Source organism: Moschus berezovskii, chromosome X (genome assembly GCF_049115385.1).
Source record: "Moschus berezovskii isolate FMDL1 chromosome X, NW_MosBer_1.0, whole genome shotgun sequence".
Classification (NCBI taxonomy): Eukaryota; Metazoa; Chordata; class Mammalia; order Artiodactyla; family Moschidae; genus Moschus; species Moschus berezovskii.
This window is the reverse complement of record NC_142488.1, coordinates 105245359-105261013: the sequence shown is the minus strand read 5'-3', so window position 1 is coordinate 105261013 and position 15655 is coordinate 105245359. Positions and strand designations below refer to the sequence as shown.

At 35.5% G+C, this 15655-nt stretch overlaps 1 protein-coding gene across 1 annotated transcript in view; it reads right to left on the bottom strand.

Annotated features, from left to right (window-relative positions):
- The window catches only part of HTR2C (5-hydroxytryptamine receptor 2C), a 156870-nt gene extending 148786 nt beyond the window's left edge, over window positions 1-8084 (bottom strand). Inside the window, exons 1-2 of the mRNA XM_055393743.1 lie at window positions 8050-8084; window positions 2768-3081 (exon numbers count right to left, since the gene is read on the bottom strand). Of these exons, the coding sequence (XP_055249718.1) occupies window positions 2768-3081; window positions 8050-8084 (349 nt within the window). The remainder of the gene's footprint in view (window positions 1-2767; window positions 3082-8049) is intronic.
- Between the last annotated feature and the right edge of the window lie 7571 nt (window positions 8085-15655).

Sequence of the window (15655 nt, the reverse complement as noted above, 5' to 3'; positions counted from 1 at the left end):
GGTGGACTTTAAATAAAATATTGTTTCACTGTGTTTTGCTTTGTTATTTTTTAAAATTATGAGGCCAGGCTAATTCTCTTGATTTGGTAAATTATTTCTTATTTTTGCCTGAAGATTTTTCTTTTCTTTTTTTTTTTTTTAATAAATGAAGCCTATTTTATTACTTCAAGTGTTAATGATAAAAAAATTTCAGCACAGCTGTTGCATTTATATTTAAAACCCAGTGTCTCAGATACATCTCAGAGTTGACTGTTCCAGGTCAAATTATTGGTACTGGCTTGGTCCTATTAATATGTATGTTTAGATTCTCTTATTTCTAGAAAACTTTCCTAGATATAGTCTTAAATATTAATTCTGTTCCTTTTTTTTTCCATCTTCAGGGATTCTCATTATACTTGCATTTGATTTTTTCTTTTTTTTCTGGTCTTCCATCTTAAACATTTTCTTTCTGACTTCTTTCTTCATCTCATTTTCATTCTTTTTGTCGTCTCCCTATTTTTCTTTAGTGTTCATTATCACATTTTCATGTTAATCTACTCTTTAGGTGCTATTAATATAATGTTTATTTCCAATATTATTTTATCCTTTTCCCCTAATTTATTGTCCTGGGTTCAAGCAACTTTTGTTTTCTGTTGACTGATGTTTTAAATTCATTTCTTTTCTCAGTTTTTAGATTTCTACTTCAAGGTTTTATATATATATATATATATCTTTCAATGTTTGAGAAAATTTAATTTCTCTTGAAGTATTTTGTTATGGCTTTCTTTTTTTGATAGTTCTTTATTTGGGGTAACTTTCATCAAATGGCTTTGTAAAAAATTCTTGTGTTCTGCTTTATTTTTATTGTAGCTTGGTATAGATGAAAATTATTTGCATATTTGAATTTGTTTGAACATGGGTAGCAGTCTGTGGGCAGTTTCCAAGTTCCAAGCTCAAGAGCACCCACTTCTCTTTATGTTAACAAACTCTGATTTCTTTATTGGAGGAGTTTTGGGGTACAGTGGAGGGCAGTGGGGAGAAGGTTCAAGGAGCCTTACAGGTTGACTTTTTTTTTTCTTTTGGTCTTTTAAGATGATAAAATTTCCCCTCTAGTTTCTTTTTCCCTTCATTGTGCATTTTTTTCAAAAGTCACCTCTCCCCTTTAACCCTTTCCAATCTCCAAAGAGTTCTTTCCTCGACACTGCTTTATTGAGTTCTGTGCACACTTCCAAGTCACTTCCCTGAAGGATGAGCTTCCAGAGAAGTTTTTCAGAATGTTCACACTTGTGGTAAACTTTCTTTCTTGTTACGAGTTGAGATCAATCTTAGGCCTCCTACTAGCTTTTCTCCTCTCTCTCTCTCTCTCATTTAGTATTTATTGGACTGGCCTTCCTCTTCACAACAGCACATGGTAGGAACCTAAGAGAGAGTTATTATGAGCTCCTATTTATTTTCTGCTTAAGATAATTTGGAATTTGGATGTTTTCCAAATTTGGGGTTGATATTGTGTAGTTTGTTTTTGTTGTTCTTTATTGCTTGGGGGTGGGGGTGGCGATGGATGTGTTAGATTTGGATTTCAGCTGATGCTATATTTTGATCACCCATATATTTTTAAGGGAGAAACTGACAAAATAAAACAGACACCAGAAAACAAAGCATGTCTTCTAAAGTACATTCATTCCTGTGAACTTTTCTTACATAATTTGGAGCTACAGTGTGGTAAAATGCTCACAGAGAAGGTAAAATGCATATACTTTGAAATTAATGCATCATGAAAACTCAGTAACTATAAGAAAGTGTATTTCCTGAGAATATTGTTTATAAAATGCCTATTGAGATAATCTATTACCACTGTGTATTTAATACAGGATAATTAATTTTTAAGTTCCATGAAAGATTACTTTCTAGATGCAGTGATCTTCTTTTAGGATTTAAGAACTAGATCCATTTCCAGTATTAGTCCTTTCAGTCTAATTCCATTATACTCTCCAGGGAACAGAGAGTCTATTTCATTCCCTTGTGAGATGAGTATATTTGCAATGAAATTCAAACTGAGTTCTCCAACTTTCTAGAAAAGATACTTAGCAGTTTAGTATAAGTGGTTTTGATTGTTCTTTATAAATATTACATATAAACAAAAGTTAGTATTAAAATGAATAGGGCAAAGATATGGCAGAAAATCAAAAGAAAAATAAAACCTCTCTAAAATTCTATATCAAAACTTTCAAATGCTTGAATTTTTATTGTGATAATGTGAACTTGCACTTATATAATTTGTTGTTAATTTTTTATTCCTGTCTCCTTGTAAAAAATATGAATTATAGTCTCTAGGAAGAAGAAGAATAGCTGTTATTGAGTGCTTATTATGTGGCAAGCACTTAGTTTGCCAACTTTTAAGATTCCTTAAAAAATTTTTTAAGATGATTAGCTTCTTTCATCTTCCTTTTATACAAGATACTAGGTATGTGTTATGCCCAGAACATAGGGGTTGGTGTGTGTTTCTTTCACTGTCACATTCTGAACATTGGAAGGGAACTGTCATTGTTTAGAAATGACACTAAGCAATTGAGTATCTATATATGATTTTAATATAAAATACTTGTTTTGTTTTTTGAAGACTGATTTGCTACTGATTTATTTAAATATGATATGTCCAATTTTTCTGTCACACAATTTCCTTAATTTTCCAAATGATATGAATAGGATAGTTAACTTTCTGTTTACTACAATACCTGACAGAAATTTATGACATGACCTGAGATGGAAAAACTAATAAAATGGTACTTACCATAAAGTATTGCAAGCAGAGACAGTGGCATGACAAGTAGTCCCACTAGCATATCAGCAATGGCTAGGGACATTAAGAAGTAATTGGTGGCATTGTGCAGTTTCTTTTCCAAGCTTACTGCCATGATAACGAGGATGTTGCCACCTATTGTCAAGATTATTATTATGACAATTGAAAGTGCTGGCCAGTTTTGTACCCCGTCTGGGAATTTGAAGCGTCCACCATCGGAGGTATTGAAAATGTCAGTTACTATGGCTGCTACTGGGCTCACAGATATATCACATTGCCAAACCAATAGGCCAATCAGGTGCACACTGAAAATTAAGAAAGAAAAAAAATCAGGTACATATTATATTGCTTGTACCTAATAAATTACTTATATAAAACAACTGCTTTTCCTTTAACAATCATTATTATCACATCACCGTTTTTACTCTCTTAATTATATTTCAGTATTTCTTATTTCTGTACTTTCATTGAGTGTTTAATATGAGTCAGGCTTTTAGCTTACTGAAATATATATATCTATATACATATATGTACTCTCATTTGATCTTATACAACATCCTCATGAGGTCAGTACTGACTATTATATATATGAAAAGACTGAGGTTCAGAGAAGTTAAGTAACTGTCTCAAAGAAATACAGCCAGTAAGTAGCAGGGGTAGGGTCTGTACTCAGGTCTCACTGATTACAAAGCCTGTGTTTTACTTTTACTCTATATAATCAATCTGAAACCACAGTATTATTTGACTTGCTGAGTGACTTTATGCTGGCTCGTGTTATCTTTAATAACTGTCCTATACATTTTCCTTCTATCTGACACTCTCCCCATTTCTGTCCTGTGTTTTCTGGGTCCTGTTCTAGGCTAGAAGATGATTTGTGGTGATAGTTAATTCTTATGGGTTTGATGCTTTCCTACGCTGGAAACGAAATTTCTTAAAGTCATTTAAAATGTACATGTCTCATGATGGTTCTTATGTAGAGTTTTACTAATAAGGATTTCAGGTCAAGTGGCAGACAAATGAAAGAAACACAGATGTGGTTTTATTTTGTACATTCCAAATTAATTTCCCCTGATGGTGACATAAGATTTATTCAGTTTACATACATCAATGTAAGTCCCAAAAGTGTCTAATAAAACTAACATTAATTTTCTTTAACAAAATAGACAAAGACAAGCATATTCAATATTTCCTGCTTTAAAGCAAGAATTATTATCTGCTAATGACTGTCTTATGTGTATTCTGTGTTCAATAATAGTTATTTAATGAATATTAAGCAACAAGTACACTATATCTACTAGCTGTTAAACCTTGATATTTATAGAGAAGAAAATTTCCTCTATTGGTACAACATGTGCTAAAAAATTTTCTATGCAAGAAAATTGCATGGGGTGATGGAACATATAACATTACAAAATTTAGGGTCTATGAATTCTCCATGTAAATGTTTTTATTTCATTATCTCATTCACTTGTTCTTTGAACTACAAATATTATTTCTATGCAGGGAAAATATATGTGTGGTTTGACTATTGCTGATTATCAATTACCAGAGAAATTTGAAGTAGTTAACACTAGTTGATTATGATGATCATAATTATATCTATAATATATATACATACACTACACTTTCTGAACCACCAAACCTGAACACTGAACCTGAAAACTTATTGGCATTGTTTAACCTTAAATAAAATATTATAATAATTTTCTACCATATTTAAAAATTTTTCTCTTAATATCTTGTGAATATACTTTCCATAATTTAAGATAATGAAGAAATAATGAACATATTTTGACTTTCTCATTCTACAGGGGATGAAAACTAGTACATCAGACGTTTAGCTTAAAACTACTTCCTCATTATTCAAAGCTACCTGATATCCTAAACATCATGTTTGGGGAAGAGATATACATAGTAATTTTTTCAAATAACGAGAGATACTCATTCAACTTTTTCAAATGCTGGATGTATTTTTTCCTGGGACATAAAAATAAGCTAAAATAATAGGTGATTAAAAAAATCTATAGCATAATTAATCTCTGATTAAGGTGTGTAGAAATTATTGAAATAAAGACCCAAATAAATAGAAGCAAGGTATTTGCTTTCAGCTTTTATTATTCTGTCATAGTATTTGTTGCATTTGGCATTTGACCAATGTCCTGGCTATATTATCTTAATAATTTTTTTGACCAGTCACTTAATCTTTCAGAACATCTATTTCCTCATCTCTAAAATAAGGATGATCTTTATGATATTATTTTTGTGAAAATTAAATGAGAATGTAAAATCTCTAAATAATACCTTTGACTTACTAGGCCCTCAGTAAATGTTGGAGCAAACATTCTTTCTGCCTTCAAAGTTAAACAAAAGTATTTTGTGGTAGCTATACCCTAACTCAGTGTACTTCAAAATTTGTCAAAAATTTAAGTCCTAGTTTTATTTTAAGAAGATATTTATGCAGAACTGGGTTCAGATAGTCATTTTAAATCCAAAGTCTTTTCTGGCCTAACTGATGAAAAACATGTTCTTCCGAAATTTAAAAAAAAATCTAATTTCTATTAGTTGATGACCATTTCAGGTAGTCCCATAAGACTTTCTGCTCAAAATAATATGCTACATCTTCAATTGTCAGTTGCAGAACCACAAATATATTTATTCTGATGCTGATAGAATATGGTCCTAACAGGATATGCAGTGCAATTTCAAATTTTCTAAGTAAATTGTGAAAATATCTAAGTACTTTCATATTTCTGTAACAATGGTAAAATAATGCAAAATAAAATTGTATATAACAAAAGTACATGAAAACTATGTTCAGTTATGAATTTAAAATTTGAGTATCTTAGAACTTCGGGATAGAAAAATATTCAAAACATTTTGCCTGCCTCTACTGGTCAAATATATTTTTATTTTTTATTAAAGAGTCCATGAGACAAATATTAAATTATTGAGGAAGTTTATAGAATCTAAATATAGCTTCTGTGAATTATTAAATAAAGTAATATTATTGGGAATAATCCTGACAAGTTTTTACCTGCTTTCTATTCAATTTAATAAATTCACTTTGAGCACTACTTATGAGCAAATTTTTATGATTTTTACTGCAGTAAATCCTATTTTCTATAATATTGTAATCAAGAATTTGCTGTATTCTAATTAAACCTAATTTCTAACATTTACATGCTTAATGAAAACCATACAGTCCTTTTACAAAAGAGGAGTGATTTGGGTCTTGTTTCTAAAGCTCACATTAATTGCTATTAAGCCCACAGTATTTTCATAAAGTATGTACACAAAAATCACAGTTTCTGTCTGAACAATTCAAATAATTTATTCATTGATATTAAATATTTAATGAAAATATAATCTGACATAACAATGATAATTTGATTTAATGGTCTGAGTACATTTTAAATCTACTGAGTTTTTGCATGGCATATGATGATGGGCATTAATAGCAGAGATGAATGGGCCCTTATTTCTCTTGCATGGTGCTCGGTAGTGTCTGACTCTTTTTGACCTCCTGGATCGTAGCCTGCCATGCTTCTCTGTCCTTGAGATTTCCCAGGCAAAAATACTGGAGTGGTTTACCATTTCCTTCTCCAGGGAACTTCACTACCCAGGAATTGAACTTGCATCTCTGGTGTCTCCTGCATTGGCAGGCAGATTCTTTACTATTGAGCCATAAATTCTTTAATTTTATACCAGAATAATTTGGTGCCCTTTAAGGTATCCCTGGACTTCCCTGGTGGCTCAGAGGTTAAAGCATCTGCCTCCAATGCGGGAGACCCGGGTTTGATCCCTGGGTCGGGAAGATCCCCTGGAGAAGGAAATGGTAACCCACTCCAGTATTATTGCCTGGAGAATCCCATGGACGGAGAAGCCTGGTAGGCTACAGTCCACGGGGTCGCAAAGAGTTGGACACGACTGGGCGACAGAACGGAAGGTATCCCTAGGGCTTCCCTGGTAGCTCAGCTGGTAAAAAATCTGCCTGCGATGCAGCAGACCCCGGTTGGATACCTAGGTTGGGAAGATCCCCTGGAGAAGGGATAGGCTACCCGCTTCAGTTTTCTTGGGCTTCCTTGGTGGCTCAGATGGTAAAGAATCCTCCTGAAATGCAGAATCCCTGGGTTGGGAAGATCCCCTGGAAGAGGACATGGTAACCCACTCCAGTATTCTTGCCTGGAAAATCCTCATGGACAGAGGAGCCTGGCGGGCTACAGTACATGGAATCACAGAGTCTGACACGACTGAGCAACTGATAACAATGGCTATATACTAAGTTGACACAGCCACATGGAATGGGAACATTGGTCCTTTCATTTCCCCACACCTGGCTCTTCTTTCCCCTTCTTTATCACTGTCCTTCACTCTTTCCTTCTCCTATCTGCTTTAGTTTACTTGGAATCACAAATCCTTGAGACTATTGTCACTGCAATGTACAGTGGACTGTAAGATGGACTATAATGCACATATTGCAGAGAATCCAACATTGAGGTACTTTGTGTTTACCTTGCTCTAAAACATTTTCCTTAGTGAGCACTTTTGCAGAAATCATAGAGGAGACGGTGTAGGAGTAAGGCGATTCAAGGCCTCTCAGTTGTACTGATCAGAGTTTACAGAGGCCTGGATCTTTTTTGCCATGCCCTCATTCCTCAAAGTGTAGGTTTAGAAGAAAACAATCCAACTTTTTACTAAGTTAAAAAGACGATATACCTGGATTAGATCACATTTAGAATTTCTCAGTACTTGAATTCAATTTCTTCCTTATCTGTTATATGTTATTCTATTGATTTTAACTATTGGTTCATTGTCTCAAGGTTTCTGAGAATGGTATTATTTTTCTCTGTCCAGCTACATTCTCCAAACACTACTCCCTGACTTCTGACCCATTCTTTTGAAACCTCAACTTTCTTCATAAAACCAGAGACATAAAAATGCTTTATTCTCTTGGCTGTTTAGTTCATCTAGGAAGGAAAGACCCTTTTCTTATTTCTACATTTTAGCCGTAAAGAAAGCAACCACAGCATCAGGATTATTTTTACTTGTTTGAACGTATGAGTGGTTGTGTTTAATTGGAGTTCAAATTATTTGTTTTTCCCTATTTACTGTTTTTGCATAGAAAACACCAATGTTAGTCTATTGGTATGCAAGTCATTTATGCATGTTGAGGGAAATATAGCTGAATAATCATATAAAAATCTGTTAAACATTTTTGAGCAAACCACTCTGAAAAGTTAGTTTTCAAAAATAATAGGTAATAACATCCTTACAGGAATGAGTGCACTGCTTTCCTCAGGTTCACCATGATTGCTTCAGTCTTAAGCAACCAAGTTTAAAATTGAGATGAGGAAATTTAACAGACTGGATTCATTATGCCATCCTTTCTGGGGAGATAAAAAAAAGAAAAAGAGAATTACTAAAAGTTGAAATAACTTGCATAACATTTAATTAAATAAAAGTAAATATACTTGTTAAGTGATAAGAAACAATCAATACTAAATTTAGCAAACAAATATGCAAAGAGAATAGATTTTTCATTTATTTACCGATTTACAACAATCATAATTTTTCTAAAATTTCTTATATACACTTTCTTTATATGGAACTTCTACTAAATCTCACCCTGTTGGAGTACAAATTAGTGTTTTGAAAAATAAATTAAGAATATTGTCTTTTTAATTTGCAAACCATTGGGAGAAAGTTTGTGATCTAATAATTAAGTAGCATGTATAAAGTTAAAAGGTTTCATCTTATAGAAAAATGAAAAACTAAAACAAATTTTAAGCCTGTTTATAAAGTGAACCTATTTTATACAACGTTTCTAACATTTTTTCTTCAGTGAAGCAATCTGTGTTCTCATAGAAAGATTTATTTATACATTTGTGTTAACCAACAATATTATTCAAGAGTGGCAACAGGTTTATACCAAAAAAAAGAAAATGAATTGATTAAATCAACTATAGTAAATATAGCAACCACCCTATGTACCAACTAGTTGGTATTCAACAGTATGCTGCAGTCGGGGCACATGGAATAATGTTGAAAATTGAAAACAAAAGGGCAGTTGCACTAGGTGATTGAAACAAAAGGATTTAGTTTCATTTATTAAGAACTGACAATTCATCTTCAAAGGAATTAGGAAGAAAACATGACAACTCTGTAAACATCAAAGAATTTCAGAATGAGTACCTTTGACTTCTGTAGGCTATTTTTGAAGGAGCTATTTGTTGCATTGCAAAACTCTACCAAATATTTATGTGACGGATTATTCACCACTTAGCACTTATTATATTCAGTGTGCTAAAATGTTGGCCAAGAGTAGGCTGGATGCAAATTTGCTGAGGATCTCTGCTGTGCTCCTTGTGGAAATAACATCTTTACACAGAGTAAAACATGTCACTATGAATTTTTACATTGATAATGAAGAAATACTCAGTTTGAATTCTAATGATTAACAGAGAGACCCGCTGGTTTTTCTGCCTGCCAATTCTTAATTGGGAATAGAGTGGGCGAAGCTCTCTATTTTTCATCTTGCCTTCTCTATATCTTCTCTTTTTGGATTTTGATTAAACTTTCTTCCCATACATGCCAAACATGTATTCTTTTGGGGGATTGTGAGCTATTTTAAGAGTCAAGATTGTGATATTAAGTTTGCATGTATTGTGCTGTCAATGAGAAAAATTTAGTTTGTGTGTGTGGGGAGGGTGGGGGGAGAGAGAGAGTTGAATAGCTCGAGAACATGAAATAATATTGAAAGGTCATCTCTTTTGTCTAATTTGTAAATATTTTCAAGGAATATGATAAAAATTTGTCAATAATCTTTTTTAGTATTTCACTCCAGTACTCTAGCCTAGAAAATCCCATGGATGGAGGAGCCTGGTAGGCTGCAGTCCGTGGGGTCGCTAAGGGTCGGACACGACTGAGCGACTTCACTTTCACTTTAACACATTGGAGAAGGAAATGGCAACCCACTCCAGTGTTCTTGCCTGGAGAATCCCAGGGAAGGGGGAGCCTGGTGGGCTTCCGTTTCCGTCTATGGGGTCACACAGAGTCGGACACGACTGAAGTGACTTAGCAGCAGTAGCAGTTCCTTTTAGAAATATGGAGATAAAATTTTACCAGAACAAACTGCCTCCCTATGTTGCCCATCTTACTCAGTAACACTGTTATTCTAGTCAGTCAAGCTACAAATTTAATTTATTCTCTCTTCTTATCCCTCAACTCTCACTATGAGATCTTTCAGGGATATCTACACAAAAATCTGCCCCCAAATCATCCCCTTAATTACAGTACGTGAAGTGTTCTGTGCATAATTCTACAAGGGGAAGGGATTCAGAATCTCTTAGAGCCTTGGATAAGGTAAATTAATAAGAGAAACAAGAAATACCTGTGAGTTCAATTATTCAAATTTGACAGAACTTATGTTTTATAAAATAAAGAAAAGAAATCTTTTATGGAATAACTGACAGTGATTTTTCTTGAGAATTGATATTATTCTTATAGAAACTGATCATGTAACAATATAATAGTATTATAAGAGTACATATACACAAACGTGTGTAGGTATGTATGTGTTTTGTATGTGTATGTGCATATATATAATTTTATGTAAAGGAAATCTTTGATTAACATGAAATTGTCTCAAGTATGATGAGAAAATTAGATTAAGCCACAGAAATAAACTTAGGATCAGTGAATACCCATTTAGAATTATCTCTTATTTCTTTCTGAAACATAAATTTCAAACGTTTTCATGCTCTCTCTAAATCTCTGTAAGATCTTCAGTTAGCAATAACAGTTATTACAGTTGCCAAGGCAAAATTGGGGACAAATATTAGTATTCATATAATTCTCGATAGTACACAAGATACTGCAGAATAACCTCAATTAATGTCGAATTATAATTAATTAAAACTCATACCCTGAGCATTATATTTAATTGACGCCTATGAAATCTATGCCCATATGTTAACATATGTCATATAAAATATGGCATCATCAAAAATAGCATGAACAGTTTAAAACAAGTGGCCCCAAATAGGCTCTGTAGTTCACTGTATATTCAGAACTGCTAAACTTCAAACTATCAGAATCAGTATCACTCAAATAAATATTTAAAAGCCATTATTAATAGTCATCTTGGAAGTGAAAATCTTTTTTAAAAAAAGTAAAAACACTATGGGGAAGAAAGGTTGGCATGAATTTAAAAGAGAAAAAGTTTTCTTTGACTCTTCCAACATGGCTATAAGTTAGACTTCAGTCAGTTCAGTCACTCAGTCATGTCCAACTCTATGCAACACCATGGACTGCAGCACACCAGGCTTCCCGGTCCATCAACAACTCTTGGAGCCTACTCAAACTCATGTCCATCATGTCAGTGATGCCATCCAACCTTCTCATCCTCTGTCGTCCCCTTCTCCTACCTTCAATCTTTCTCAGCATCAGGATCTCTTCCAATGAGTCGCTTCTTTGCATCAGGTGGCCAAAGTATTGGAGTTTCAGCTTCAGCATCAGTCCGTCCAATGAATATTCAGGACCGATTTCCTTGAGGATTGACTGGTTAGATATCCTTGCTGTCCAAGGGACTCTCAAGAGTCTTCTCCAACACCACAGTTCAAAAGAATCAATTCTTCAGGGCTCAGCTTTCTTTATAGTCCAACTCTCACATCCATACATGACTACTGGAAAAACCATAGCTTTGAGAAAACGGACCTTTGTTGGTAAAGTAATGTCTCTGCTTTTTAATATGCTGTCTAGGTTTTTCATAGCTTTTCTTCCAAGGAGTAAGTCTTTTAATTTCATGGCTGCAGTCACCATCTGCAGTGATTTTGGAGGCCCCCCAAAATAGTCTCTCACTGTTTCCATTGTTTCCCCATCTATTTGCCATGAAGTGATGGGACCAGATGCCATGATCTTAGTTTTCTGAATGCTGAGTTTTAAGTCAGCTTTTTCACTCTCCTCTTTCACTTTCATCAAGAGGCTCTTTAGTTCTTCTTCGTTTTCTGCCATAAGGTGATATTTCTCCTAGGAATCTTGATTCCAGCTTGTGCTTCATCCAGCCAGGCATTTTGAGTGATGTACACTGCATATAATTTAAATAAGCAGGTGACAATATACAGCCTTGACCTACTCCTTTCCCGATTTGGAACCAGTCTGTTGTTCCATGTCAAGTTCTTTTTTATTTTTACATTAAAAATACATTTTATTTTATTTTATTTTTGACTGTGCTGGATCTTCATTGCTGCAAGCAGGCTTTCTCTAGTTTCAGTGAGTAGGGACTGTTCTCTTGTTGCAGTACACAGGCTTCTCATTGAAGTGACCTTTCCTGTTGTGGAGCACAGGCTCTTGGATATACGGGCTTCAGTAGTTGTGGTTCACAGGGTCCAGAGTGTGGGCTCATTAGTTGTGGCCCATCAGCTCAGCTGCCCCAAGGCATGTGGGATCCCTCGGATCAGGGATCAAACCTGTGTCCCTTGCATTGCAAGGCAGATTCTTAACCACTGGACAACCAGGAAAGCCCCGCATGTCAAGTTCTAACTGTTGATTCTTGACCTGCATACAGATTTCTCAGGAGGCAGGTAAGGTGATCTGGTATTCTCATCTCTTTAAGAATTTTCCAGTTTGTTGTGATCCACACAGTCACAGGCTTTGGCGTATTCAATAAAGCAAAAGTAGATGTTTTTCTGGAACTCTCTTGCATTTTTGATGATCCAGCGGATGTTGGCAATTTGATCTTTGGTTCCTCTTCCTTTTTCTAAATCAAGCTTGAATATTTGGAAGTTCGTGGAAGCACCAGGACCCAAGAGAAAGGAGCAGTGACCCCACAAGAAAATGACCCAGACTTGCCCATGAGTATCCAGGAGTCTCCGGCGGAGGCATGGGTCGACAGTGGCCTGCTGCAGCGTTGGAGGCACTGAGTGCAGCAGTGCATGCATGGGACCTTTTGAAGGAGGTCACCATTAACTTCATTACCTCCAGCATAGTTTGGCCTCAGGTCAAGCAACAGTGAGGGAACACAGTCCCGCCCATCAACAGAAAATTGGATTAAAGATTTACTGAATATGGCCCCGCCCATCAGAACAATACTGTTTCCCCCTCAGTCAGTCTCTCCAATCAGAAAGCTTCCATAAGCCTCTTACCTTATCCATCAGAGGGCAGACAGAATGAAAACCACAATCACAGAAAACTGACCAAACTGATCACATGGATCACAGCCTTGTCTAGCTCAATGAAACTATGAGCCATGCCATGGAGGACCACCCAAGATGGATGGGTCATGGCAGAGAGTTCTGACAAAGTGTGATCCACTGGAGCAGGGAATGGCAAACCACCTCAATGTCTTGCCTTGAGAACCCCATGAACAGTATGAAAAGTTAGATTTTGGAATTTGTTAATTTCATAGCTAATTGATGTGATTCTTATTCAGCTCTAATATTAAGAATGACTATGGAGGAACCTGGTTAAGATTTCTTTAGCATACAGCTCCAATTCTGACTTCTTTTTAGTGACGTTATGAGGGTTTTTCATGGTCATGAGTTTAGTCATGCTACACCTCTTGCCTTTATTGGACAATAAGCTGATGATTCACTTGGGAGACCAGTACAGTGCTTTGTCTAAGAAATATCTAGTTTTCTATGCCAATTTGCCATCCAAGTGGTGGGAGATATATGACCATCCTTGTGGTCCATTGAACACTATTAAATTAATTTGTGAAAACTACAAAGATGAGGCAGAGAAATCAGTTTTCCACATTATCTCAGTTTTATACATATTGAATTTAGCTTTTAAGAGAGTATCTACATTGCTGTCTATTCAAAGATAAAAGTAATAACAAGACCATCAACAAGGGGAAGAAAAAAACATGATTTAGGACTCCAGTGAAGTCATAATTGTGGCTTCCCTGTTGGTTCAGTAGTAAAGAATCCGCCTGAAATGTGGTAGACCTGGGTTCTATTCCTGGGTTGGGAAGATCCCCTGAAGAAGGGCACAGCAACCCATTCCAGTATTCACGCCTGGAGAATCCCATGGGCAGAGGAACCTGGCTGGCTACAGTCCCTAGGGTTGCAAAGAGTCGGACACGACTAAAGCGACTCAGCACACACACATGCAAAGTCATAACTGAGGATCAGGTTGAAGAGTCAACTGTTGAACAAGTAGAGAGTAGATATTAGAGAAAAAATAAAGGAAGAGGGCAGAAAATTAAAATGGAAATAGTAGGCAAAGGGGAAAATGTCAAGCAGATGTATTTTGAGAAGGAACAAGAGTGCATACTGTATGATTTGTCTAAAAGGAGAGATTGACTGCTGGTGACCTTAGCACCATTTCAGTAAAGTAGTGTGGAAAAGGTCTGGAATATAGTTGGATGAGGGGGAGAGAAGAGAGCTAGCCAAATTAGAGGAGGTGGTTGGTGAGGAAATGGAAAATGTTAAAAAAGTTTTGTCCACTGCAATAGAGGCAGATGTGTACTAAAGGTGTACTAGAGACAATGTTTTGAGCAGAAGAATCATCTACGTGTACTTTCCAGGTCACTTCCACTTTCCTTGGCCAAGTGCTGGGTACAAACTAGTTGACTGAGGGAAAGGGAAAGGGAGAAAATTGAAGTGATTTAAGGTGTGACATCAAAAGAACCTAAGAATAAAGGAAGAGCTGTTGTTTTGTCCAAAGTGTCTTTGGAGAGGATAAGAGTCCTTGGACATTTCCTTGCATCTTCTAAAGATAACCATTTATAGTTCAATTTTACCATTAGCTTTTCTACCTTTGACATGGAAGAAACATTGGTCATGTTTCAATAATATTTTCTGTCCTCAAACTGTTTCTTACTCTCTCTTTCCCAGACCTGTTCAAACATGATATTTATGAGACTAAAAAGAAAATGCCAATGTTTCTTCTTGATGTTTTAACAAAATTTGGGGAGTATAAAGTAACTCTTAAGAAGACATAGTTTACATGAGATTTCTGGAAATTATATGAGTTCATCCTGGTGATGCAGCAGATAGTTTTCTCTGATACACAAGAGCCTATGTCTGACACTTAATGTTGTAAAAAAATATATATTGACTAGACAGTCAACTGATATCCTTCTTGTCTGACTTTTTAAAACGTTTTCAGTTCAGTTCAGTTCAGTCGCTCAGTTGTGTCTGACTCTTTGTGACCCCATGGACTGCAGCACGCCACGCTTCCCTGTCCATCACCAACTCCTGGACCTTACTAAAACTCATGTCCATAGCATCAGTGATGCCATCCAACCATCTCATCCTCTGTCGTCCCCTTCTCCTTCTGCCTTCAATCTTTCCCGGAGTCAGGGTCTTTTCTACTGAGTCAGTACTTCGCATCAGGTGGCCAAAGTATTGGAGTTTCAGCTTCAGCATCAGTCCTTCCAATGAATATTCAGGACTGATTTTCTTTAGGATAGATTGGCTGGATCTCCTTGCTGTCCAAGGGACTCTCAAGAGTCTTCTCCAACACCACAGTTCAAAAGAATCAATTCTTCAGTGCTCAGCTTTCTTTATATTCCAACTCTCACATCCACACATGACCACTGGAAAAACCATAACCTTGACTAGACGGACCTTTGTTGGAAAAGTAATGTCTATGCTTTTTAATATGTTGTCTAGGTTGATCATAGCTTTTCTTCCAAGAAGTAAGCATCTTTTAATTTCGTGACTGCAGTCACCATCTACAGTGATTTTGTAGCCCAAAATATACCTCATTAAATAACTACCCAAAGCCTAAGTTTGTCCTCTTAATTCCTTACAAAAAATTTTTTTTGTCTAAAAATTAGAAAAACTTCTTGCTTTAGGTACTTCTTAGGTCCTATTTCTATGAGTCCTCCATAGGCATGAATTAAAATTTGTTTCTTTTTCTCCTGTTAGTTTG